This window comes from Silurus aristotelis, assembly GCF_946808225.1.
Source record: "Silurus aristotelis genome assembly, chromosome: 27".
In the NCBI taxonomy this organism is placed as follows: domain Eukaryota; kingdom Metazoa; phylum Chordata; class Actinopteri; order Siluriformes; family Siluridae; genus Silurus; species Silurus aristotelis.
The window spans coordinates 11,566,729-11,594,427 of NC_139600.1; the positions used below are offsets into that span (position 1 = coordinate 11,566,729).

General features: G+C 39.7%; 1 protein-coding gene across 2 annotated transcripts in view; it reads left to right on the forward strand.

Annotated features, from left to right (window-relative positions):
• slc12a6 (solute carrier family 12 member 6) overlaps positions 1 to 26,542 on the forward strand; it is a 29,044-nt gene extending 2,502 nt beyond the window's left edge. Inside the window, exons 2-25 of one of the 2 annotated variants that reach the window (XM_083532787.1) lie at positions 159 to 921; positions 5,942 to 6,033; positions 7,248 to 7,376; positions 8,924 to 9,070; positions 9,206 to 9,260; positions 10,520 to 10,650; positions 11,012 to 11,253; positions 12,063 to 12,343; positions 12,887 to 13,054; positions 13,187 to 13,285; positions 13,388 to 13,445; positions 14,895 to 15,069; positions 15,373 to 15,491; positions 15,935 to 16,033; positions 16,156 to 16,275; positions 16,536 to 16,640; positions 16,734 to 16,902; positions 17,549 to 17,744; positions 18,375 to 18,544; positions 18,643 to 18,774; positions 21,563 to 21,670; positions 22,725 to 22,957; positions 23,766 to 23,899; positions 25,348 to 26,542. In XM_083532787.1, the coding sequence (XP_083388913.1) occupies positions 750 to 921; positions 5,942 to 6,033; positions 7,248 to 7,376; positions 8,924 to 9,070; positions 9,206 to 9,260; positions 10,520 to 10,650; positions 11,012 to 11,253; positions 12,063 to 12,343; positions 12,887 to 13,054; positions 13,187 to 13,285; positions 13,388 to 13,445; positions 14,895 to 15,069; positions 15,373 to 15,491; positions 15,935 to 16,033; positions 16,156 to 16,275; positions 16,536 to 16,640; positions 16,734 to 16,902; positions 17,549 to 17,744; positions 18,375 to 18,544; positions 18,643 to 18,774; positions 21,563 to 21,670; positions 22,725 to 22,957; positions 23,766 to 23,899; positions 25,348 to 25,439 (3,426 nt within the window). In that variant the 5' untranslated portion in view covers positions 159 to 749 and the 3' untranslated portion in view covers positions 25,440 to 26,542. The remainder of the gene's footprint in view (positions 1 to 158; positions 922 to 5,941; positions 6,034 to 7,247; positions 7,377 to 8,923; positions 9,071 to 9,205; positions 9,261 to 10,519; positions 10,651 to 11,011; positions 11,254 to 12,062; positions 12,344 to 12,886; positions 13,055 to 13,186; positions 13,286 to 13,387; positions 13,446 to 14,894; positions 15,070 to 15,372; positions 15,492 to 15,934; positions 16,034 to 16,155; positions 16,276 to 16,535; positions 16,641 to 16,733; positions 16,903 to 17,548; positions 17,745 to 18,374; positions 18,545 to 18,642; positions 18,775 to 21,562; positions 21,671 to 22,724; positions 22,958 to 23,765; positions 23,900 to 25,347) is intronic. The other variant, XM_083532788.1, reaches the window with a different exon arrangement.
• The last annotated feature ends 1,157 nt before the right edge of the window (positions 26,543 to 27,699 follow it).

Below are 27,699 nucleotides of genomic sequence, written 5' to 3' on the forward strand. Positions count from 1 at the left end.
GTTTTCTGATTTAAAATGAATGAATGTTTTTTGCCGTTGTGTTTTAATGCTCATAATAACGTGTCCCTTTTTTTTTTCTCTCTCCACCCCCCACCCCACTAACCCCACCCCACTTTTTTCCACTTTCTTATATTCCTACTCATTTACTTTCTATCCAGACACACAGCCCATGTCACATCAGAATCCGTAATTTACCTCATATTAGAACAGCTAGGTCTCTTCCCACAGGTTCTCCATCACAGGAAGATTATCTTCCAGGGCCAAACAATTTTTGAGAAATAGATTAAAATATCCTGTTTCCTGACGTTCCCACGCACTGTTATGCATTTTTCCGTTAGAAAATTCCTCCTGACACCAGCCAATTCCAAATAGTTCACTAGTGAATGTATGGCGCACTTTATTCAACGCATTCCTACCACTTGATACTCTTAATTTAGAATCCGAGTTAATACCAAATATATGTTCTCTGTCTCACACCGCTATAGTTTTTAATGCTGAGACCCTAACTCACTGTGCCTCTCTGGAGACTGGTTCACTTGTAAGTCCTAACCCTCAGCTCTATCAGCCGATCCAGAGCACACAAAGATTTAAGGCGATAGACACCTAGCGTCTATCGATTCAAACGCTGATTCAATGGCGACGTGTCGCACAGTCCCTGTTCTCACCCTCACCGTTAGCTGAGATTCGAAAGCTCATTGATTTCCATCCAGACAGTCACCCTGGCGGATCCCCAGCAGCCCCGGGAAGCCATGGCGTCCTCGGTGCGTTTCACTGTGACGCCGACCAAAGCCGAGGACGTCCCAGGCCTGTCAGATGCATCGCCCGACACGGGCTCACGAGAAAGTGCTCGAGTCCGCTTCGGCTCACGAGAGAGCGTCGACAACAGCGAGGACACGCCAGACCGAAGCCACACCGAACACGGTAGGGAGAAAAATGGTCATGTTTGTAACGAATGTTTCCGTAACATACTGTATGTTCTTTCACAGTGACCTCTAGTGCATTTCGGTACAGAATTTATTCGACAGATCCTGTGATGGAACACTTCCACCATGATGGGGTGATGTCTGCAAGATGAAAATGTGCAGTAATGTAGTGCATAAAGGCTCACTGGTGTTGTAGGTAACACCATGGGGAATAAGAGAATACACTGATCAGCCATTACATTATGACCACCTGCCTAATATTGTGTTGGTCCCCCTTTTGCTGCCAAAACAATCCTGACCTGTCGAGCATCAACAGCATGAACTTCTGAAGCAGTTTGAGCTACAGGAGCTTGTCTGTTGGATCGGACCGCACGGTCCAGCCTTGGCTCCTCACCTGCATCAGTGAGCCTCGGACCACCCACGACCCTGTCTCCGGTTCCTTCCTTGGAGCACTTTTGATAGATTCTGACCACTGCAGACTGGGAACATCAAACAAGAGCTGCAGTTTTGGAGATGCTCTGACCCAGTCGTCTAGACGTCACACTGTCAAACTCAAATCTACGCTCGACCATTTTTCCTGCTTCGAACATGTCAAATTTGAGGACAAAATGTTCACTTGCTGCCTAATAAATATCCTCCCACTAACAGGTGCCATGATGAAGAGTAATCAGTGTTAATCACTTCACCTGTAAGTGGTCATAAAGTTATGCTGATCGGTGTACCTTGTGGACGAATGGTGTTCATTCCTCAAAAATAGATCAGTAGCTTGTTTTGGTGAACACCTTATTTACAGGTTTTTTTTTTGTTTTGTTTTTTTCCTTCAACTTCTGTTTTTGATAAACAGTGAAGGGACTTTTGCAAATGGGCGTGGGACCAAACTCATTGCATAGGTACTCTACCTGTCACATCATTCCGAACATACACAGTACGAAATACACAGAAAAAAAAACATCCATGTGTACAGCAAAGAGTTCTTTGTGAGCTCTGTTTATTGTGTATCGCCTCAATTGTCTGCATCGCGGAAAGCAAGCCAGACGACGCACGTGTTTACAGTTTGGCCAACGTCTAGCTTATGGTTTCAGTCAGGAAATTCAGAAGCTCTGGATTTCTGCAACATGAAACCGTGACAGTTTTTCTCGACATAAATATCATTTGACTTGCACACAGCTAGAATGACTAGATGTTGAAATGTTTTGTTTGTGTTATATTAGTTTTAATCCTGTTAAAGTCTCACACAGCACAGCTGGTTCCCTGGTAATTTGTTTAGTCGTCGTCTCAAAGGAACATTCGGAATTAGGTTTTGTGATTATTATTATTTTATTTTATTTTTTATTTTTTTTCCAAATTCGAAACATAGCTACCTCCTTGTTTGTGTAAAATTACGCAAAAAGTTCTTCCGAATGATTCGATTTGTGTAAATCAGATTTGACTCAATTTGTGACTCGATCGTTCGCAATCTATCCACACCTCTCCTTTACATTAGTAAGTTGTCAATTTGACGACACGTTTGTGCTGTAACCGTTGTACCGCATGTGCTGATTTAATAACGGTAATAAAAGTTTGACTGCGCCGCACCGGAGAACACGAATATTCAGTGTTGCGCAATACACACTGACTTTTAAACCCAAATTCCTCTAGCTGTCACTTATGTGTTTTTATATATATATATATATATATATATATTTGTATAAGTTAAAAACTGTCGTCGTTTCATCATAGTTGTTCAGCTGAGACAGAACATGCAGTGACTTAAAACAGGAAGCTTTAAGGGAAAAAAGCTGACCCTGAATTCTGAAAACACTTTTGTCAGAGCACCACCAGATTGTTCCCACGCAACCGAATCTCTCTTTATTTCTAAATATAGATGATGTCTAAACACAGCAGAGCATCGGCAATGGGGAAAACAGGGAGTTGGAAGGACAGAAGCGGAGGCGTATTAATATCCCAGCTTGAGTGCGTTTCGTTTCGCATTTCTTATTGTTAATTACCGACCGGCGCCGTTTAAACCCGGCCGTGAACGTTCTCGAAAAACAAAATCGATACACCACGTTCTTATTTGTGCGCACCACGAAATCCCTTCAATAAAACCGTTGACTTCAGTCGAACGAGTGAGATTGTTATGTAACCACTTAATTGATTAGTGAAACTAAGGATGTTTGCAAATTGATATTAAAAAAAATCACTCACTCCGACTTGCCTCTTTTTAAAAAGCAGCCTGGAGTTTGTTGGCGTGTATACATGGCAGCAGAGCAACAAAATCTGATTTTAAGTGCCAGCAATTTGAACTTAATGACCAGACGTTGTTCAGTTTAGTGCCTAAAACATGACTCAGTTTCCTCTTTTCAGACAAACAAATTATTCCTGTATTGATTTTTTGGTAGGAACCCTCTGGCTGTCCTTCACAGACACCAAGGGGGTCTCTGGGCTCTATTTTGAGAACCATGGCCCTCTTTGTTTGCCTCTGTCTCTGGCTGTTTTTTAGTGGAAGGTAACAAAAGAAGCTGGTGCACATCCAGAGAATCTGCAAGGAACTTAGAACATATAGTGCCTGTGAAAAGTTTGGAAACACATAGACTTTTATGATTTTTGACAGACTCTCTTGTAAAACCCGAGGTGTTCTTCACTAGTTGGATTTTTCTTTCCGACCTTGTGATCCAGTTTATCCCAGAGCAGTTCAGTAGGTATTTAGGTACGATGAGTGGGCAGGATTTTCCATGATGGATCACACTCAAGGCGACCATTTGCTCTCTAAACAAGTTGGTTGCAATTATCTGCAGTCCAGATTGAATCGTCGAATAGGGCTGTTTATTGACCAGAATCAGGGTTGCGACATGATATTTTGCGATACTGTAACTGTTCCTGTGCTTTTTTTAACACCCTTTGAACATATTTCCCACCCGAAAATAAATAAATAAACATACAAACCTGTCTGCACAAGTCAGTCAACGCTGCTATTACGTCCGGCGGAAGTTATACAGATTGTTTTTACAGCAGTACCCCCAGGAAACAGGTGGATATGAACGCTAACAGTACTGGCGTGCCTTTATGCTAGCACTTCCCGTCACTGATTAAGTTCAGAGAGAGAAGAAGACTGCTATCTATCTAGTGGTCAGGATACACCGATACAGTATCGGCAAAATAAATATCGCGATACTCACACGTATCGATATTTTCTTACACCGCTAGTGTTGGAGTAGGGGTAGTAGGGTTGCCATGTTGGTTCAGGATTCCTTTCACCTGGAATAAGTTTTCAACAATCCCTGCTCCAAAACAACCTCAAACCATTAAACTGCCACCTCCATGTTTGACTGTGGATGTGATTCAGTCTGCTAACATCTTCTCTTCTGTTCTTACATAAGTTCTTATTTTAGAGCCAAAAATGTTCAATTTGGGCTCTTCTGCCCACAGAACTTTTTTTCCAGTCCAATTCTTGGGTGTTTTTGCCTTTTTCCTAGTTTGTAAATGCACCTAAGGAACATGCTGGTGTCTCAAAAACGATAAACACTGTGTTTACAAACGTTTTAAACGCTGTAGAGCTGCAGGTAAATGTTGTTTTGTTTTGTTGTTTTGTTTTGTTTTGGCCACACTTTCAGTCTGCTTTTAAAAAAACCTTGTATTCATTCGAGCACAAAAACAACAGATTGCTGGGAATGTGTACTTGGAGTTTTTAACGTCCAGCAGCTTTACGGAATTTAACAGTTAAGGTGAACGCTGTGTATTTATCCCTGATGAGCAGCCATGGCGACTGTGGCAAGGAAAAACTCCCTTAGATGTTATGATGAAGAAACCTTGAGGGGAACCAGACTCAAAAGGGAACACATCCTCATTTGGGTGATATCAAGAGTGTGATCATAGTCTTTAAACAATACAGAACAGTGGAGAGTGAGAACTAACAGGAGCACTGGAGTGTAAGATTATAAATAATGTCGTTTCTACAGTCTTATACAGTTATTTGAGGTTATGAAACCAGAAGCTACTGAGCATCTCATAAAATAGCTCAACATTTGAGATCGAAACACTACAGGACAAAATGCTGTGTTCGAAGGAGGATTTATAAATGCGTCTTTCTCTGTTTTTAAAAACACCGCAACGGAGTGAATAGAAAGAGAAAACATGAACCAAAGCCGCATTTTTGAGGCGATATTAATTTTGCGAGCCTGCCGTATCTGTATCAGAGAGCGTTTTTTTGTCTGCAGAAGGCCTTTTGCGCCAGCAGAAACAATAATTGGCTCCATACCAAAGCTTGCCGTCTAGCGCAATCAGCAAAAAAAAAAAAAAACACTCCTTAAATATTAACAAACCATTTTTGGGGAAATAAATATATGGCATACTTTTATTATCAAATTTCTGTATTCGTGTAAAATGTTAGCGCAATATGTTGTTTCTTAATTGTTTGTATTTATTGCGATACAAAAAAAGACCATGAGCTATTACTCTATTAGACGAGTAAGTCTATGGTATGAATAAATGTATGGTATGAATATGTAATAAATATAGAAAATCGATGTCCATTTGTGATCATCTTTAAAAAAAAAAAAAAATCCGAATGCCCTTTTTTTTTTTTTTTAAAGAAATGAGGCAGTTTGTATTCCCATGGCCTCAAAGCCATACAAATCTCCTGAGAATTTTTGTTGTTGTTGTTGTTGTTTGCTTGACCGCACATAACGGTACACACAAACACACACGCATACCAAGGATTGAGTTGATTATTAGCAGAAAACTGGTTGCAGACAGGGTACAGAGAATTCGATGTAGTTTGGATTTTCAAAGTGCATATGGAGTGATTAGGGTGTGTGTGTGTGTGTGGGTGTGGAAGGGAAGTGAGAGCATTAATGCTGACACAGACACTGAGCCTGGTGAAACCGAAGTGCGACAGCCACTGCAGTCTCTCTTGCGCGCACACACCCAGAAACAGAGCTTCCTGTTGGCCCACAGAAAAATCCTCCATCACATTTATCATCACACATTTCTAATCTCTCTCTCTCTCTCTCTCTCTCCCGCTTCTGCTTTTCATACAGACGGAAATTCAAAGATCTCCAATGTGTACATCAATAACAGTCACACCGTTGACGACGATGATTTCTATGACAGAAACCTGGCGCTGTTCGAGGTATGTGTCACATATCTTTACTCCAGTACTGTAATTACAGTAAGCCCCAACCCTTTCATACCACTAGCAAAGACCTATACTAGTTATACACATTATACCATTTATCAATTGGATTATTACATACACATGGACAAAAATATTGGGACACTACTTTATCTTGATATACATGGTTCTTCTCCAAACTGTTACCACAAAGCTGGAGGCACACAATTGTACAGGACTTGCGCTAGATGCGCTAACCTGTTCCATCCAGCTCTGGTTTTGTGCTGGTTTGGAGAGGAAGATCTTGAGTGGCCTGCTACATAGCTCTGATCTCTGACACCTTTTTGGGATGAATCGGAATGCCGACTGCACCCCAGGTCACTTCACCTCACCTCATGATGAAGTTATGAAGTGCAAAAGAACACTTTTGTGGCTGATGAGCACAAATCTCCACAAGCACACTTCATAATCTAGTGGAACATCTTCCCAGAAGAGTGAAGGGAATTATAAGAGCAAATTTGGAATGAATGTGGAATGCGATGCTCAAAAACAACATAGTATACTAATGACCGGGTGTCCGCAAACTTTTGCCAATATAGTGTATATATTTAAATTGTAATTCGACTCAGCATTATCGCAGAATCAGCAGCACCTTTTTTTTTTTCCCGATGCTTATCAAAAGAATTGCGTGGAAAAACCCGTACTTAAAATAAAAACAAACAGACTGCAAAAAATCAACAAAACGGAAAGAAAATTAAAAATGAAAACGTTTGATGATCCACAGCCCGGTACCGGTCCTGGTGGCTGGGAACTCCTGCATTTTCAACGGTTTCAACTGTAATGTCGTTCAGTGTGGTGGATCATCGACCACTTTATTGTGTGTTTATCGATTTACCCATAAATACAAACCATTTTTTCATATTCGACCCCGTACTTATCGACCGGTTCTCGAGTGTGATCTCAGATTCTTGGAGCAACTTAGAGCCATTAATACATTTGACAGAATTCATTAGTGCAGGATTGGTATTGATTTGTGTTGTTATGGTACATTTTTTGTACAGGATATAAAGTGAGTGCTTTTGTTACTCAGGGCACTGAGCCAAAGTAGAGCTGCATTTAGCGAAATGCGAATCAACAAAGCGTTTTTATGTGTTTTGTGGCACTTTCAGTTAAGTTAAGGCAGTAAAGTGATTCACTCTCCCTTTTCTTTGTCTCTCTGTTTTACTCTGTAGGAAGAGATGGACACTCGCCCGAAGGTTTCCTCACTTCTCTCGCGTCTGGTCAACTACACAAACATCACACAAGGTGCCCGAGAGCATGAGGAGGCCGAAAGCATCGGAGAGAAGCGGAAATCTATCAAAGTATGTGTATACTCTTTACACACATGACATGATGATGGCTGTCAATGATTTCCGCCCTGTCATGCTCAGGTGGTAGTTTATATTAGTTAGGCAGCTGATTGAGTCATTAATAGAGATTTGCTCTTTTAGGAGGAATTCTTAGCACTATATCCTGTCTAAGTGAAGCAGACTGTTATTGATTACAGTTATTGGTGAACAGTGTTTTATTCATCTGATTGGTTTGTGTACCTGAGCTGAAGATCTCATTCCCCCCTCATACCTGGTCCCAAAGAGTCTGCCATGAATAAATTGTCCGAGGCCCAGGTCCCTGAAATGAGCAGATGTACTCATTGTTCCCTGATAGCCAAGTACAAAACAGGGCCCAAAATACACTATCCAGGCATATCAATATGAAATGATATCATTATGAGCGGTGAAGTGAATAACACTGATTATCTTTTCATCATGGCATCTGTTAGTGAGTGTTATTTATTAGGCAGCAAGTAAACATTTTGTCCCCAAAGTTGACATGTTCAAGGCAGGAAAAATGGACAAACGTGGACAAACGATTTGAGCAATTTGACAAATTGTCTAGACGTCTAGACGACTGGGTCAGAGCATCTCCAAAACTGCAGCTCTTGTGGGATGTTCCTGGTCTGCAGTGGTCAGAATCTATTAAAAGTGCTCCAAGGATGGAACAGTGGTGAACCGGCGACAGGGTCGTGGGCAATTTATTGATGAATGTGGGGGGCGAAGGCTGGTCCGTGTGGTCCGATCCAACAGACAAGCTCCTGTAGCTCAAACTGCTTCAGAAGTTCATGCTGTTGATGCTCGACAGTGAAACTGTTTTGGCAGCAAAAGGGGGACCAACACAAAATTAGGCAGGTGGTCATAATATAATGCCTGATCGGGGTATGGGGACACATGACTATCACTCCCATGAGAAGCTATTGCAAAAACATGGGCATTAACATGGAGTTAGTCCTACTTCGCTGCTTTAACTGCTTGTTAAACTTCCACTACATTTTGGCGCTTGGATGTCTAGGGATTTGTGTTCCTTTAGTTATAAGTAAATATACTGCAGTCAGTGCACTGGTATAACTTAAGAAGAACTGGTGCACAGTCAGTCTTTCAGTTTAATTCGAAAGGTATTTAATTCTTGCATGCCAGCTTTGGAAAACGTGTCCTCATGGACCTTGCTTTGTGCATGATGTCATGATGTCATGACTATTGTTTGCTTCCAAATGTGTGGCAAATTTTTTTTTGGGAGAACCACATATGGGCAGTGATGATCATAGAGTGTAACTAGTGGATCTATTTGTTAGAAGATATTTAATAAGGCAGTCAAGTGATGTGAGGACAGAACACAGCTTGTTGCTTGTTTCCGGTATTATATTCCGTTAGATTAAGACTCAATAATAAATCGACCCATCGCTGATTATTTGGTATATAATGCGCTTGAACTTGAAGTTAAAATAATTCGCTTTTACTACGCATCGATACGTTTGTACTGTACCCATCACTGTGTTATATATAACTGCATGTATCTTTTATGTATGACCCCACAGTCTCCTCAGATGGGCACTTTCATGGGCGTATACTTGCCTTGCCTGCAAAATATATTCGGTGTTATCCTCTTCCTCCGACTCACATGGGTTGTGGGCACGGCCGGAGTTCTGCAGGCTCTGTGTATCGTCTTCATCTGCTGTTGTTGCGTGAGTTAAACCCATTTAGTACTTATTTACTAGCTGTAGTAAATGGACAATGGACATTTAGGTACTTTAAGTGCTTAGATTTGTCACTGATTATTAACTTCCTGCTGTAATCTTTCTCTTGCTTCCCTCTGTTAGACCATGCTGACTGCTATTTCAATGAGTGCTATTGCCACTAATGGAGTGGTACCAGGTACGTAGGCACTCCCAGTAATTATTAGTTCTCACCTGTACCAATATACTGTGGAGATGGATTGAAAACTGTACATTATTACCATTGTGGTATCATAATAACGAACCTGCTTTTGAATTCAATCCTTTTTTTTTTTTTTTTACTTCAAAACAATACAAGGTTACTAGCCGTCCAGTAAATAAGGGGAGCAGAGTAGCACTAATGTTTGTAGGTCATAACAGTTGACATTGTACATTTACTTTTGCCTGTGCGCATGACAGCGAGATAAGAATTGTGCTGTTTTGAAAGTCTTACAAGTACTTCCTCAAAAGAAATGTAGCTCTTCGAGTGAGTGTTACCAAAATGCATCTAGCTCTATTACGAGCTTTATCTATGATTAATGAGGATGAACCATAGAGTTTTTATTTATATAGTATTGGTTAAAAAATTTATTTTACTTATTAAGTCCAAATAGGAGGACAGGAGTAAACAATACAAAGGCTGTAAATCAAAATCAAGATGCTTAATAGCAAAATGTTAATGGACAATGAGAAAACAAGGACAGGAATTGAAAAAGATCTATCCACATTTGTCAGCCAGATAAACCAATATTGGGTCGGATTTTCAAGCATATTGTAGCAGAGAAAATAAACTGAATGCTGTGTTGCACTTTCGAAGCTGACATTATATTGGCCATATTATAAATTATATTTAAATCCTAAGTAATATAAATAAGACAAATCTTTATTGGATTTTCTAGCATACTGGTCAAGTGCCCTAATGTGCTGCACAGTCCTTTGCCTCCAGCCATCTGACCAGAAATGCAAAACAGTAACATTTGAAAAACGATAGAAGTGATTAGTACTACTGTATTTGTAATTGTGCATGTAATCTCAGCTCAACACTGGACTCTAACTAGCTATGGGGTTAGACAATAATGTTAGGTAGAACATTAGAACCAGGAACCATTCGAATCCATTAGAAGTAGAACATTAGAATCCTGTAGAACCAGGTGTATTAGTAAACTGGTATCCAAATGCATACAGCGTCTGATATATGCTGAAATGTGTTAAAAAGCGTATGTGGCTAGTAGGACCTCTTAGAGCAGCACCTAACCAAAGTGTTCCTTTTTCTACCATGTACTCAGGTAGCACATCATATCACTTGTACAGAATAACAGTAGATGGAACTAACATAGATATACTAACGTCCTTTCTCTGTATGTCTGTCACCTTTATGTGTTTCTGTCTGTTTGTGTGTCTGTCTGTCTCTCTTCTTAGCCGGGGGTTCATATTTTATGATCTCACGATCGTTGGGCCCAGAGTTTGGAGGTGCAGTTGGTTTGTGTTTTTACCTCGGTACCACCTTCGCTGGGTCCATGTACATCCTTGGAGCCGTCGAAATCTTGCTGGTGCGGGTTTCTTCCTCACACTTAATAACATTCAGATTAATGTTCAAGGTAGCATTTGTGACTTATGTGCCGATAATCAGTTCACAGCACAGTATTTCTTTCAGTCGTTTCCTCATTCCATCTCTTGGCTAAACAGCGCTATGAAAAAACCTTTAAAAGTTAGGACATTTCTGGATTCCTGAGGAACAAATGAATTTCATTTAAAATATAATATGATATGAAACTAATATTGGCACGTCTGATAATTAATTAATTACATTTTTATTTTAATCGTATAGCGAATTTTCTTCTATTATCTGTTGACAATTTGTCATTAACATGTCCGTGTATTTTTCATCCCCTCTCTTTTTCTGTCTCGCAGATGTATATAGCGCCATCAGCTGCCATCTTTTACTCCCATGAGCCCGAGGGCGAAGCGGCAGCTATGTTAAACAACATGCGTGTGTACGGCTCCATCTTCTTGGTGTTGATGTCACTTCTGGTGTTTGTGGGAGTCAAATACGTGAACAAGTTGGCGTCACTCTTTTTGGCCTGCGTCATCATCTCTATCGTCTCCATCTATACCGGTGCTCTGGTCTCTGCCTTTAGTCCACCTTCCTTCCCGTGAGTGCCGGCTGACCGACTTATAATAATCAGTGAGCAATGTGATATTGAGGTATAATCCTGTTATCATGAGCAGGTCCAAATATAGCTATTAAACTAAAGATAGTACAGTCAACCCGAGATAATTCGCGGTTCAGAACTCGGGAAATTCGCAGGTTCTCATTTGGAACCTGACTCACAGCAAGTTGCGGATTATGTTAAGATTCGCCGGAATCCGCTGCGGCACCGAATGTGCAGGAACGTTAGGAATCACATTTTAAACTATGTTTTCACTAACAAATTTCATAAAAACGTTTAAAACACATTATTGTATTAAATTGACAATGTTTAGATTGCGGGGGTGCGTCCAAATTCCGCAGAATTTCGGGTCTTAGAACGTAACCCCCCTGAGTGTTCAGGGGTACCACTGTATTTGGACCTGTGACAAGACTAGGTGGTTTAATTTGAGCCTGATATCTCAGCCACATCCTTATCATGGCAGGTAATCCCTCAATTCTGTGCACCTGATGAGTTTTTTTTTTTTTTTTAACTCCATTATTTAAATAATTACTTAATTATTGTTACACCACAATTCCATTATGGAACAGTAAATGGTGGCTTTCCTAAAAACATGTTCCGTCTGGGTTTGTTTACTTGATTTACATAAGATCGTATGCAAATGAAAAACAGCCACACATCAGTGGCAAGTATAATGATTTTTATGGTAAATACGGTCTCATAGCAACCCACTTTGACTAACTTGTGCTTGTGTTCATGGAAGTTATTTGTGGCTTTAAGTTGCCCTGTCTATCTGTCATGTCTCCCTTCAGAGTGTGCATGCTGGGAAACCGGAGCATCTCTCGACACGAGCTTCATGACGACCTGTGCGCGAAAACCATCCTGATCGAATCTAAAATCAACCTCAACATTAACGAAAGCTTCAATGGCACAGAAGCCCCTCCTATTTCCCAATTAATCGAGAAGACGACCGATCTATGGTTACGTTTTTGTAATTCTTCCAAGCCGAACTCAGCGTGTGATGAGTATTTCACTCATAACAACGTCACGAAAATCGAAGGCATACCGGGACTCGCTAGTGGCGTGATAGCAGGTATAAGACACTACCATGTTTGACCGATTATGCTCACATTTATACCATTATACCATTGTCGATTTGGTATAAGAGAAATAAAACACTTCCTGTCATAAGAAGATAATCAACTTTCGAGTGGTCACTTTGTGTCACACAACGCTGTCGTAAATAGTAATAGCAAACCCACAAGAGCTTTATTTTCAGGCAGAAAATCAAGGTACATTTTAAATATTAAAAGAAGAAAGAAGCGAAACATATTGAAATGTGTTCAGAGCAAAGGGCTTTAAATTGATGCATCGCATTGATCTCCTATGTATTTAATGAACATAAATTTTATGAGGATGGACATTTTAAAGAAGTCTTTCCAGAAATTTGATTTGACCCTTTTCTGTGACAAGACATTACCCATGAGAAACCCAGGGTTCCTCCTCCTCTTTTGGATAGTGGGAATAATAATTATACTTCACGTATTTAGTAAAGATATTAAACTGGACACTATTTTGCATTCAGCAGAGTGTGTAAGTGTGAATGAACAGTGCTGATTGTCTTCTCTTCTTCTAGAGAACATTTGGAGTTCATACCACAGTAAAGGAGATCTTCTGGAGCGAGGGTCAAACCCCACCCCCAGCTCTGCCTCTACATACTCCAGCCACCACCTTCCATATGTTTTTGTTGATATCACCACGTGCTTTACACTGTTGGTGGGAATCTTCTTCCCGTCTGTGACAGGTGCACACCTCTCGCTTTGTAAAACATCACAATAGTTATAATTTTTTATATTCATTATTTTAAAGGTATACATTTTTCTACTTCTCTCTCTCTCTCTCTCTCTCTCTCTCTCTCTCTCTCTGTCTTTTACAGGTATAATGGCCGGCTCAAATCGGTCAGGGGATCTAAAGGACGCTCAGCGCTCTATTCCAATTGGAACTATACTAGCTATTGTCACCACCTCCCTCGTCTGTATCCTTAATTACACGGTTGATCATGCGTGTATTCTAGTTCACATCAATAGTTTAAGATATTTTTGAGTCATTGAGATATTTTCCTGAGTAAGAGTGGCAGATCTGAGCAGCGTGGTGCTGTTTGGGGCCTGCGTGGAGGGGGTGCTTCTCCGAGACAAGTAAGCTTTCTGTACAACCCTTTTTTAATTTTACAACAAATTATTATAACCCCAATTCCAAAAAGGTTGGGACACTGGGTAAAATGGAAATAAAAACAGAATGCAATGGATTTGCAAATCTCATAAACCAGAAGTTAACATGGGTTGAAATGTATTAATCTGTAAAACACAAATTTCAGAATCATGTTCCTCAACATGAAATTGCAAAACAGGTGAATATCTCATCATTTACAATACATAATAAAGTTTACAATACATACAATACATAATAAAGTAAAAGTTTCAAAGAATCTAGAGAAATCTCTGTGCACAAGGGACAATGGTGAAAATTCAATAAAGCCCGTGATCTTCGGGCCCTCAGGTGGTTTTGTATTTAAAACAGTCATGATTCTGTAATAAAAATGACTGCATGGGCTTATTAACACGTCTTTAGAAATCATTGTTTGTGAAATGTCCTCCACAAATGCTGGTTAAATCTCTATCATGCAAAGAAGAAGGCATGTGTGAACATGATCCAGAAATGCAGCCATCCTCTCTGGGACAGCCCATTTAAAATATATTGGATTTTTTTTTTTCTTTTTGGAAACCATGGACACTACGTCCTCTGGACTAAAGAGGAGAGGGACCGTGTGGCTTGTTATCAGCGTTCAAAAAGCTTCAATCTAGAAAATGTACTTTTCAGGGACGGCCTGACATAATTGAGTAAGACAGTAATGCAGTAAGACGATGCTTACTGCATCTATTACAGTAGCATGACTTTGCTGTAGAAGAGTCCAGGTGCTGAATTGAATTGCATTTAAAAACATTTAGCGCATCATGAAACAAAAAATACAACAAAGGACACCCAGAACTGTTAAGCAGCTAGAATCCTGTGTCAGACACAGATGGAACTACATTCCTCTTTCAAAACTTCAGGAACTGGTCTCCTCAGTTCCCAGATGTTTACAGACAGAAGAAGTGATGTTACATAGTGGTAAATATGGCCCTGTCTCAAATTTTTTGGGACCTGTTGCAGTTGGTAAATTCAAAATGACCTTATCTTTATCCTTAAAGTAGTGTATATATATTCTCTGTTAAAACATTTGATCCGTATTCTATGTTCTGTTGTGAATAGAATATTGGTTTATTGTTTATTTACAGTTTACAAAGTGTCCCAATTTTTTGGTATTGGGGTTTTATTATTATTATTATATTAATCAATTCATCCATCCATCCATCCCATAACATTTTATTCTATCTTGTTTTTATAATTTAGATGCTTTTAACTTGCCTTTTTTAATTCACCTCTTCTTCTACTTAACATCTGTTCATCCATGCATTCGTCAATTCCACCTGTACAATCAAATTTAGTTCAGTTTATTTTTTTCCATCCATCCACCCATTCATCCATCTATCCATCCATCCATTCACAGCTGTAATTATATTTTTTATGTTGTTTTCTTCATGCAGGTTTGGAGACTCTGTGAAAGGGAACTTGGTTGTAGGCACACTCGCTTGGCCTTCTCCATGGGTCATTGTGATTGGCTCTTTTTTCTCGACATGTGGCGCAGGCCTTCAGTCACTGACCGGCGCTCCAAGATTGCTGCAGGCCATAGCTAAAGATAACATCGTCCCGTTTCTCAGAGTAGGTTCTGTGTGTTGAATCTGTCACTCAGATAAAGTTGGCCATAATAATTTTATAATGATATTAGAGCATGATTGATTTAGTTTATTGCAAGGTTTTTAAAAAATATATTTATTAATATTTTAAAATAATGCACTCTGGTGTGTAGTAACTTTAGAACGTATGCACTGGAGTTAAGGTGAATAGTTGCACATGCTGAACAGATTCGAAGCCCTGAACTGGATGATTAACATCATTACAATATTACAGGTTCTTTCTGTGGGAATTCTTGTATTAATGGTGGAAATGACTCTTTTTCTGCAGGTGTTTGGTCACGGTAAAGCTAACGGAGAGCCTACATGGGCTCTGCTGCTGACAGCCTTCATCGCTGAACTGGGCATCCTCATCGCTTCGCTGGATTTGGTCGCCCCTATTCTGTCCATGTACGTATGAATTCATGTGCGGAAATACACACAGAGATGGTTTGTGAAGGCAAGACATGATGCTCTCGTTTATCATTCGTCATTACACTGCTTTGCTGCTAAATCATCTACTGAAAATCAACTGAAAATGACAAGGTTCTCTATTTTTCTGCAGCAGCAGCTTTGAGTAGTACTAACTGTAATTCAAATCACATTTATAGTGACACATTAGCGCATAAACCTCGCATCATTATAAGGAACAATTCAAAAATTGCTCTAGTATGAGCACTTAAAAGTAAAAGCTCTTACATTTTATTCTCCAGGACAGAGGACTTTGATCTTTTTTCAATACTCATCACAATGTTGCTCTTTGTAATAGCGATATTTCAGAAAAACCTGTCACTTCACAAACAGTCTAATGGTGAACATTTGAACTCATAATTGACTTTTCTGTCTCTGTGTAGGTTTTTCCTGATGTGTTATCTGTTTGTGAATTTGGCATGTGCTCTTCAGACTTTGCTGAGAACCCCTAACTGGAGACCTCGTTTTTCCTATTATCACTGGTACACAAACACATCTGCGTAAAAACGCACAAAGACACAAACACACACTCTCTCTCTCTCCCCATGGTTTGCTGTTTGAACTGTGTGACCTCTTAAAAGTGTCTCTTATTTCTCTCTCGCAGGACGCTCTCATTTTTAGGGATGGTCATCTGCCTGGCGCTAATGTTCATTTCATCATGGTACTACGCAATCGCTGCCATGGTGATCGCCGGCATGATTTATAAGTACATTGAGTATCACGGGTACGTTGCCATGAGAACCAGAATCCTGGCTTGTGTTCATGCATTCGGCAAGAGCTGGGAAAAAAAAAACTCAGAGAAAAAAAAGAAAAAATCTATTCCGAAAAATTTCAAAAAGTGATACGTCCTTTTATTCTATGGCACATCATATATTATACTGTAATAGCTAATGTATGTTTCGTAGCATTCTGTAGCACTCTGTAAAGTCTATTTCCATTCTACACTTTATATTTGTTCCTGTGTGTGTGTCTGTGTGTGTGAAGGGCTGAAAAAGAGTGGGGGGATGGAATTAGAGGTCTCTCTCTGAGTGCAGCTCGTTTCGCCCTGCTTAGACTCGAGGAGGGGCAACCACACACCAAGAACTGGAGGTATCTACTGTGAAACACAAAGATCTTTCGGAGAAAAATACTTTTTTTTTTAGTACAAATGCATTCTTACTCTTGCTTAATGTGTGTGTTAAGGCCTCAGCTGCTGGTCTTGCTGAAGCTAGATGAAGACGCTCATGTTAAGTCTCCACGCCTACTGACTTTTGCCTCTCAGCTGAAGGCTGGAAAAGGTTTAACCATCGTGGGCACCGTCATCAGCGGAAACTTTCTTTACACTTACGGGGAATCACTCGCTGCAGAACAGGTTCTGCCTTCATTTTGTTCCACCTCTTTCTCCAAATATTCCTATATACACCAATCAGGCATAAATTTATGGACACCTGTTGGTCCTGCTGTCTCGGCCTCACATGACCCTGTCGCCGGTTCACCTCTGTTCCTTCCTTGAAGCATTTTGATAGATTCTGACCACTGGAGACTGGGAACATCCTAGAAGAGCTGCAGTTTTGGAGATGCTCTGACCCAGTCATCTAGACGTCACAATATGGCCCTCGTCATACTCGCGTAGATCCTTACGCTCGCCCATTTTTTCTGCTTCTAACACATCAACTTTGAGGACAAAATGTTCACTTGCTGCCTGATATGATGAACAGATAATCAGTGTTAATCACTTCAACCGCTCATAATGTTATAATCTCATAATGTTATGCCTGATTGGTAAATTTTCATTTTATTACTTATCCATCCATTTATATGTGCAGTTCCCCATTACGTATATAGTAAATATAGTAAAAGTTATGAACATGTAGCAAATATTCTAGTCAGGGCTTTGGGAAAGAAACAGTGATGCAGGTGGTACGGAGATACAGTAAATAGTGTTATTGAAGCATTAAAGATTGCACACGAAATTATTTATTTATAAGCAAAAATGTTGCCCTTCTATATTGTCTCAGACACTGAAGCACCTGATGGAGAAAGAGCGGGTGAAAGGATTTGTGCAATGTATCGTGGCCCAGAAGCCTCGCGAAGGCATCAGTCACATGATCCAGTCAAGCGGCCTGGGCGGCATGCAGCCGAACACGGTGGTAATGGGTTGGCCACACGCCTGGAGACAAAGTGAAGATCCGCAAAGTTGGAAGACCTTCATCAGTGAGTGACAAAAAATAACGAGAGCTCGCATACTGCAGATAGCAGTTACTAAAATTCAACCAATCTATAAAAGAAATATCAGTAATAATGCTTTGTTGGGGGATCAGTGGGATCTGAGGAACAGGCGGTCTCTATCTGAGGGCCCTGCTTATAAAATGGAAATCCTGGTACAAGTTGCGAATAATGTAAAAGCAGTGGTGCGTGTAAATGAGACAGAGCCAGTCAAGTGGAAACGAATGCTATATTCATCAATTTCGCTTTTGATAAAACGCATATTTGTTCTGTGGTTGCAGTTTTACATAAATGAGGAAAAACATTACTATAGTAAATTGTAGTGCAAATAGTAAGTCATTAATAAATGGTATGTCTCATTTAAGAAAGCAAAAGATCCAGATACCACATAAACCCCTATAAGCAACCCCATAACGTCAGTAATACAATGCCACTTGATGCGAATGTAAAGAAAAAAAAATAAATATTACATATACATAATAGGTGACAATAGGAAGATGGAAAGTTATCATATATCTGTATTCTGGAACAACACTGCCCCCTAGCTGGAGGCAGTATATTATCTGTGCACCTTTGTTTTTATCTAAATATGTACTGAATGTACTCTCTGCTTTACAGACACTGTGCGCTTGACGACCGCAGCCCACCTGGCTCTTCTAGTGCCCAAAAACATCTCACTCTTTCCCACAAACAGTGAACCGTATACAGAGGGTTACATCGATGTGTGGTGGATCGTACATGATGGAGGCATGCTCATGCTCCTGCCTTTCCTCCTGCGGCAACACAAGGTGACAGAGAAAGTGTACAGCCTAATAAACAGTACCGAGTTTCATATATTTTTTAAGCTCTTATTAATAGTGTGTGTGTGCGTGTGTGTGTAAGATAGGTTTGGCGTAAATGCGGGATGCGCATCTTCACGGTGGCTCAGATGGAAGATAACTCCATTCAGATGAAAAAGGACCTGGCTACATTCCTCTACCACCTGCGTATAGAGGCTGAAGTCGAGGTTGTAGAGATGGTAAGAAGAGAGAGCGGGTTTTAGTGTAGTATAATAATATATCACTTATTTTTATAACTGTATTATAACTATAACTATAGCTACAGTGAGGAAAATAAGTATTTGAACACCCTGCTATTTTGCAAGTTCTCCCACTTAGAAATCATGGAGGGGTCTGAAATTGTCATCGTAGGTGCATGTCCACTGTGAGAGACATAATCTAAAAAAAAAAAATCCAGAAATCACAATATATGATTTTTAAACTATTTATTTGTATGATACAGCTGCAAATAAGTATTTGAACACCTGTTTATCAGCTAGAATTCTGACCCTCAAAGACCTGTTAGTCTGCCTTTAAAATGTCCACCTCCACTACATTTATTATCCTAAATTAGATGGACCTGTTTGAGGTCGTTAGCTGCATAAAGACACCTGTCCACCCCATACAATCAGTAAGAATCCAACTACTAACATGGCCAAGACCAAAGAGCTGTCCAAAGACACTAGAGACAAAATTGTACACCTCCACAAGGCTGGAAAGGGCTACGGGGAAATTGCCAAGCAGCTTGGTGAAAAAAGGTCCACTGTTGGAACAATCATTAGAAAATGGAAGAAGCTAAACATGACTGTCAATCTCCCTCGGACTGGGGCTCCATGCAAGATCTCACCTCGGGGGGGTCTCAATGATCCTAAGGAAGGTGAGAAATCAGCCCAGAACTACACTGGAGGAGCTGGTCAATGACCTGAAAAGAGCTGGGACCACCGTTTCCAAGGTTACTGTTGGTAATACACTAAGACATCATGGTTTGAAATCATGCATGGCACGGAAGGTTCCCCTGCTTAAACCAGCACATGTCCAGGCACGTCTTAAGTTTGCCAATGACCATTTGGATGATCCAGAGGAGTCATGGGAGAAAGTCATGTGTTCAGATGAGACCAAAATAGAACTTTTGGGTCTTAATTCCACTAAACGTGTTTGGAGAAAGAAGAATGAGGAGTACCATCCCAAGAACACCATCCCTACTGTGAAGCATGGGGGTGGTAGCATCATGCTTTGGGGGATGTTTTTCTGCACATGGGACAGGGCGACTGCACTGTATTAAGGAGAGGATGACCGGGGCCATGTATTGCGAGATTTTGGGGATCAACCTCCTTCCCTCAGTTAGAGCATTGAAGATGGGTCGAGGCTGGGTCTTCCAACATGACAATGACCCGAAGCACACAGCCAGGATAACCAAGGAGTAGCTCTGTAAGAAGCATATCAAGGTTCTGGCGTGGCCTAGCCAGTCTCCAGACCTAAACCCAATAGAGAATCTTTGGAGGGAGCTCAAACTTCGTGTTTCTCAGCGACAGGACAGAAACCTGACTGATCTAGAGAAGATATGTGTGGAGGAGTGGGCCAAAATCCCTCCTGCAGTGTGTGCAAACCTGGTGAAAAACTACAGGAAACGTTTGACCTCTGTAATTGCAAACAAAGGCTACTGTACCAAATATTAACATTGACTTCCTCAGGTGTTCAAATATTTATTTGCAGCTGTATCATACAAATAATTAGTTAAAAATCATACATTGTGATTTCTGGATTATTTTTTTTTAGATTATGTCTCTCACAGTGGACATGCACCTACGATGACAATTTCAGACCCCTTCATGATTTCTAAGTGGGAGAACTTGCAAAATAGCAGGGTGTTCAAATACTTATTTTCCTCACTGTATATGTTGTTTGTATAATTAAATCAGTACATGTGAAAAGACTCTAATGTGACTCTCAGCACACCGATCTATTAATAGAATGATATTATTAAATTAAACACTGACTGATAGCTTATAGCATTATCATGAGCCCAAAACCTTCTGTTCACCGAAATTTCGCAAATGAGGCAACGGGTATTGTGGCCAGTTTGAGTCAGGAGTTTCTTCCATTATTTATTCCTATTAAAATGTTCTGCTTGCTGGTGAACTGAATGTCCATGATAAGTAGATACCATCAAGCGGCAATCAAAACAAGTTCAAAATGGAGCGAGCACTCGACCCTGACTGGTGGCTCTATGACGGATTTCGCGAAAATTAAGTTGAGTAAAAAGTACAATATTTGAATTTGAAATGTAGTGAACTTAAAGTAACAGTCTCTCCAAAATGGAAATACTTCAGTCAAATACAGAAACCTGAAAAAACTGCTAAAGTACAATAACGATTTACATGTACTTCGTTACTGTCCCCCACTGAAAGTGTAAATCTATGTATACAGTATATCCAGAAAAGTTGGGACACTGCGTAAAATGTAAATAAAAACAGACTGTAATGTTTTGCAAATCTCATAAATACATTTTCTGATATTCTCATTTACTTGAAACAGCACACCCAAGTGAAACGCAATGAAATGAAGAGACGAGTATTGGGAATAATTGAAATCATATTCATGGACAAAAATATATTAAAACGTAAGTCAGAGATTCTGAAGAAGTGAAGATCCTGCTTGGCCTGATGGTTTCCCAATAATTAATACTGAAGACATCCAAACTATGAAAGGGTTTTATCTTCAGTGTGAACAAACATTTTTGAAAATAAAACACTGAAGGAAAAGGTGTGAGCAAACTAATGATTGCTAATGTGAATCGGCTGTTTCTGAGGGTGGTAAACGTATCCTCTGCAGCAGAGGTAGCTCTCGGTCTTCCTTTCCTTGGACGGCCCTCATCTTGATTTAGTTTAATGCTGTTTTTTGCTGTGTTATGAATCTACTAAATATACTTCCATAATATACAAATTCTACTCTATATGTCTCTCTGTCCATTTTGTCTCTTTTTCTCAGCATGACAGTGATATCAGTGCATATACATATGAAAGAACTCTGATGATGGAACAGCGATCTCAGATGCTCCGCCAGATGCGCCTCTCCAAATCAGACCGAGACAGAGAGGTGTGATTGACTCCCTTCACCAAACATTTTCAGAGGTTTTAGTGTTTGATACGAGCTGATGAGTATGCTGCTATGTGCTTCTTAAATTAGTTTAATTAAAACTTTTGTTTTATATGTTTTTCATGAAGCTAAAGTCTGTGTGTAGGATCTTCAGATAGGGTTTGTGTTTTAGACCAGTAGTCCCCAACCCCTGGACATGGACCTGCACCGTTGCACCACACAGAAAGAATACATAACTTACATTATTTCCGTTTTATTTATTATCTGCTTCTGAACGGTTTTATTTTGGAAAATTACCGGATTCTCTCTGCCACATCTGTCTATGACTCACTCTTGATGCATGTCATGATGCCTCGGTCACATGTCTTACCTTCATCCACTACCTTCTTAAAGGGGCTGCTCCGGCCGTAATACATTACCACTAAATTCCAACCCCCAAGCAACAAAATGAACAAAAAACAACACAGTGGATTCACGTTTGTTATTAGATTTAAAAAGTACCAGTTTTTATTCCGGTCGTTTCATCTTATTTTGTTGTATTTATCCGCCACAACTTAAAGGCCTGTCTGTGAAAATATTGTCCAATATTAAACCGGTCCGTGGTGCAAAAAAGTTTCGGGACCACTATTTTAAGCGTTGTTATCATGCAGAGCGAAGACTATCGACTGCAGCCTCGTAGTTCAGAAAGAAGCAATAAAAAAGAAGACAGAGAAATGAAATTGAGGGCAAGACAGGGAGAATAAGGCAGAGTGTATCTGAGTGAATGGCAGGTATAAGTAGAGTAGAGGAGAAAGTTCTGATAAAGTTCAGTTTTATTTGTATAAAACTCTTAATTATGGACACTGTCTCAAAGCAGCTTTATAAGGATAAAGGTTATGAAGTTAAAAATGTATACGTTTAGTGCCTGTTTGTCTGGATGTGTCTAAGTGATTATATTTTTACTTTAAAACCAAGATTAGATTTCATTTGTGTGTGTGTGTGTGTGTGTGTGTGTGTGTGTGTGTGTGTGTGTGTGTGTGTGTGTGTGTGTTCGCGTGTGTGTGTATGTGTGTAGGCACAGCTGGTAAAGGACAGGAACTCAATGCTGCGCCTGACAAGCATCGGCTCAGACGACGACGACGACACAGACGGAGCTGGTGGGACAGAAAAAGTGGGCGGAGCCTCGGAATACAGACGTGTCCACATGACCTGGACTAAAGATAAGGCCCTGGAATTGCGTGCACAAGCACACTTTCCCTCCGGCTGCAGCACCCCTGAGGGCTTCAGAGACATGCTCAGTATTCGACCGTAAGTCTCCCACACATTTACACCCAGACGTCCATCTTCATCTTGATTTCATTTTATCGTCCGTCTAATCGTTCATATTCTCAGTAAATGCTTATGGTACAAACATCTATCCAAGCACACATACACCCAATTAATAATCTATTTGTGTGTCTAGTAATCTGTACCTATTTAAGCACTCATTCATTTACACACACATCTCTATCATATAGCATTTCCCCTCCGTTCATTAATACCTGCTTAAATAACTGCTTTCGAATGCACATGGAAACGGTGCAGCATCAAGCTGATGGAATCCCATTAGTCTCCTCTAAATCCAAATAAAAGCCTATAGGGAGAACTGAACAGGGATTGAAGAGTTTTATGCAGAATCATTAAGCACAATAATGACGCCTTAATAATGATGAGGTTGTACTTCAAGTTCAAACTACCAAAGTCAATAATGGTGCACTTCTAGACCTCCATCACGCTGCCACTGCTAAAGACAAAGGCAGATTACAGCCTGCCATACCCTTTGCTGAGAAGGTGACTGGCTGCCACACCTCTACAGGACATGGACACTTCCAGGACTCTGAAGCGGCAGCTAAGATTGTGCCTTGTATCCCCTTAGTTTTATAGTTTAGATATTTGACATTATTTGATATATTTTATATATTTGATAGCACCTGCACACCATGACACATTCCTTGTAAAAGTCGTTCATGATACTCAGCAATAAAGCTGGTTCTGGTCATGTTTTTGTACGTGTTTGGAATTCTCAATGACGTTTATGATCAATTTTGAATGCGTACGATTTTTATCACTCCTGCAGGGATCATTCCAACGTGCGGCGCATGCACACGGCCGTGAAACTCAACGAGGTCATCGTAAATAAATCTCACGATGCCCGGCTGGTCCTGCTCAACATGCCAGGACCACCCAGGAACCCAGATGGTGACGAAAACTGTATCCTTTATCTCTTAAAAAAAAAAAAAAAAAAAGTTAAACGTATTCGTCTTATAATCAGGTTTTATTAGTGACGGTTATATTCATCAATTCGCATCGGTGCCTGATGCAATGTTTTTTTTTACATATTTGCATCAGTAAAAACTAATTATTTATATATAATTATTAGTAGAACAATATTTGTGACCAATATTTAATATGTGAAATGATTTCTCTCAGCACCGCTTCTGCTACGTGAATATGACTGATTACAACACTACAGAGCCCAAGGCCTGTCCTGAGAGTCACATAGAATACAGATTAACATGGCAGAGGTAGAGCTGCGTCTAACTGGGAAAAAAAACAGGAAAATAACGTCTGGTTTAATTTAATCTCTTTTTTCTTTTTCAGAAATCAGAAGGCACTTAAGTAAGTTTATAATTTGCTGTCTGTCTCAACCAAAGAAAGAAGAAGCATATTATCTGTACCATATTGAAATGCATAGCATCATATATTTCCCATTGCACATCGCATTGTGTTTAGAGAAATCGAAATCGGTTCATGCTAATAATAGGGGTGAATCAGATTAGATTAGATTAGATTAGATTAGATTAGATAGATAGATAGATAGATAGATAGATAGATAGATAGATAGATAGATAGATAGATAGATAGATAGATAGATAGATAGATAGAAAGAAAGAAAGAAAGAAAGAAAGAAAGAAAGAAAGAAAGAAAGAAAGAAAAAGAAATCAACAGTTAAGGTGAACCATGTGTAATTATCCCTGAAGAGCAGCCATGGCGACTGTGGCAAGGAAAAACTCCCTTAGATGTTATGAGGAAGAAACCTTGAGAGGAACCAGACTCAAAAGGGGAACCCATCCTCATTTGGGTGATATCAAGAGTGTGATCATAAATCTTTCAAAAATACAGAACACTGGAGAGTGAGAACTAACAGGAGCACTGGAGTATAAGATTATAAGTAATGTTCTTTCTACAGTCTTTGGTATAAAAGTAGGAGCTACTGAGCTCAACATTTGTGATCAAATGTAGATAGATAGATAGATAGATAGATAGATAGATAGATAGATAGATAGATAGATAGATAGATAGATAGATAGATGGATAGATGGATGGATGGATGGATGGATGGATGGATGGATGGATGGATGGATGGATGGATGGATGTTATAGAGCAGTGCACAGATTATTATTTCCTATTCATGTGTTACATATTTATAAGACAAATAAATTAATTTTTATAAGTAGGAATTGAATAAAAATAGGCGACGACATTTTTAAAAAATTCAACATTTTTAATGAAGGATTGTTTTATTTATTGTCGCTTTCTCTCTGCTCAATTCTGATTGGTCACGATCTAGTGACAGTTCCTTAATTATTAACCGATTAATGAATGGACATTCAGCTTAATTACTTGCTGTGATGATGATCCCTGACTAAAAAAACAGATATGGAGTTTCTGGAGGTTCTGACCGAAGGCCTGGAGCGTGTCCTGTTGGTCAGGGGCGGAGGAAGTGAGGTCATCACCATTTATTCTTGATTGCCATCGAAAGTAATTTAACTGACGATTAAATGAACTGTTAAGCAGAAGGCGGCACGACTGATGCATCACCGGCTTTGTCTCAATCATGCTCCGCCTACTCCATCAAGCCCCACTCAACATCCACATCAGGCTGTGCTCACCAGCACCAATTCTTTATTTCCACATAATGGCTATGAGTGTGTGTAGAAGCGCTAGGATTCGAACCAACTGGAGAGCAGCGCACACACACACACACACACACACAAACACACATTACACATATATTAAACAGTGGGACAGTGAGTGTGTTCCATGGATTGACTCAGGGGTTGTTCTAGTAGATGGACCTTGAATGTGTGTGTGTGTGTGTGTGTGTGTGTGTGTGTGTGTGTGTGTGTGTGTGTGTGTGTGTGTGTGTGTGTGGTATTGTTAGGACAGTTTTTTCTGTGTTCCAGCTTGAATGAATATTGTGAAGGCATTGTTTCAGCTTTGTGTTTGTATTCGATGTGGGATGAAGGTGTGACAATTCAGAGATGAGTTTTTTCGAGCAATATGACGCAGGCATCGTTGCACATTTTGTCAGTGTTTCAGCATGCTATTTTAATGTTGTTTATAAATGTGCTTGCATGTTAGCGTGGATGGACAAGAGATCCATTTTAGGGCCCTTTAATTTTTATTATTATTATTATTATTATTATTTTCTTGAAAAAATTACAATGTTTTGTCCAGAATTTCCAATAAAATTCCTGCGCTCTTTTTTATTCTGTCCCTAGTAGGATGATTGCTGAAATGCTTGAGCCTGACTAGCAGGGAAATACACGCTGAAGACGTTTCATTCTGGCCACTAGGTGTCACTATTGGGTTGTTTTAATGAGATCGACACACTCGTAAAGATTGTATTTGTGCTCATTGCTCTCCTTTTGACATCCGTGAAGATCATCTGCTCCAAGCAAAGTTTTCGGAGTGTTTTAAAGCAAAACATTGTTCTTTTGCAAATAATGTTTTTCATGTGCAGAGATGCCACACGTCTTTTTTTCTCTTTTACTTGTAACATTTACATTGCATTCATATTTCAGAATAAAATGGTTGATGAGACGGAAATAAACTGATTTTGAAAGAAATTTTGCGTGCTTAATTAGCTTATAATCTCACACACACACACACACACACACACACACACACACACACACACTTCATTGTCGTTCCCCATAAGCGACATAATTTAATAAATAAATCAAATTAACTTGTTTTCATTATCTTTCATCCATTAAAATTCTGGAGGAAAAATTAAAAAGGTGGAAATTCTGGAGGAAAAATTAAAAAGGTGGAGAAAAACAGAGATTTTATTTCGATTTAATAATAAACTCTTTAAAAACAAATATCATTAAAAAGAATATTTACATATTTAAATGTTTTATGTAATTAATGCATACAATATAAAACATGTAAAGCTGATAAATATATTAACGGATGGATGCATGCGAATGAATGAACGATTTTATTAATTAAGCCATTAATGAATAGATGGTCAGATGATTGATGGATGAATAAGTGAAAGAAGTGGTGAGTAAGTGAATGGATGATTGATGGATAGATAAATAAATCTGTATAGATAGATATAGAAACTGTTTATTTCATCATTCTGGTATCATAATAACAGACCTGCTTTAAAAACACAATACTAGGTTACTAGCTGTTGTACCAGTGATTGTAGGACGAGGAACAGTAGGAACAGTTGACATCATACTTTTTCTTTTGCCTGTTCAAGTGAAATAGCTGTGTGCTTAACAGTAAGATGATAATTATGCTGTTTTGTAAGTTTTGGATGAAGTACTTACTTGGAAGAAATGTAGATCTGTGTGTTAGGGATTGTGTGTGTGTGTATTTAGAGAAAGCGTACGACAGAGTGCCAAAAGAGGGGTTGTGGTATTGTTTGAGAAAGTCTGGTGTGGCAGAGAAGTATGTGAGGGTGGTGCAGGACATGTATGAGGACAGTGTGACAGCAGTGAAGTGTGCAGTAGGAGCGACAGACTGGTTTAAGGTTGAGGTTGGACTGCATCAAGGATCAGCTCTGAGCCTTTTCCTGTTTCCTGTCCTCCCGGACGAGGTCAGACAGGAGTCTCAATGGACTATGGTGTTTGCAGCTGATATTGTGATTTAGGGTGAGAGTAGGGAGCAGGTTGAGAAGAGCCTGGAAAGGGGAAGATAAGCGCTGGAGAGGAGGGGAATGAAAGTCAGTAGGAGTAAGACAGAGTACATGTGTGTGAATGAGAGGAAG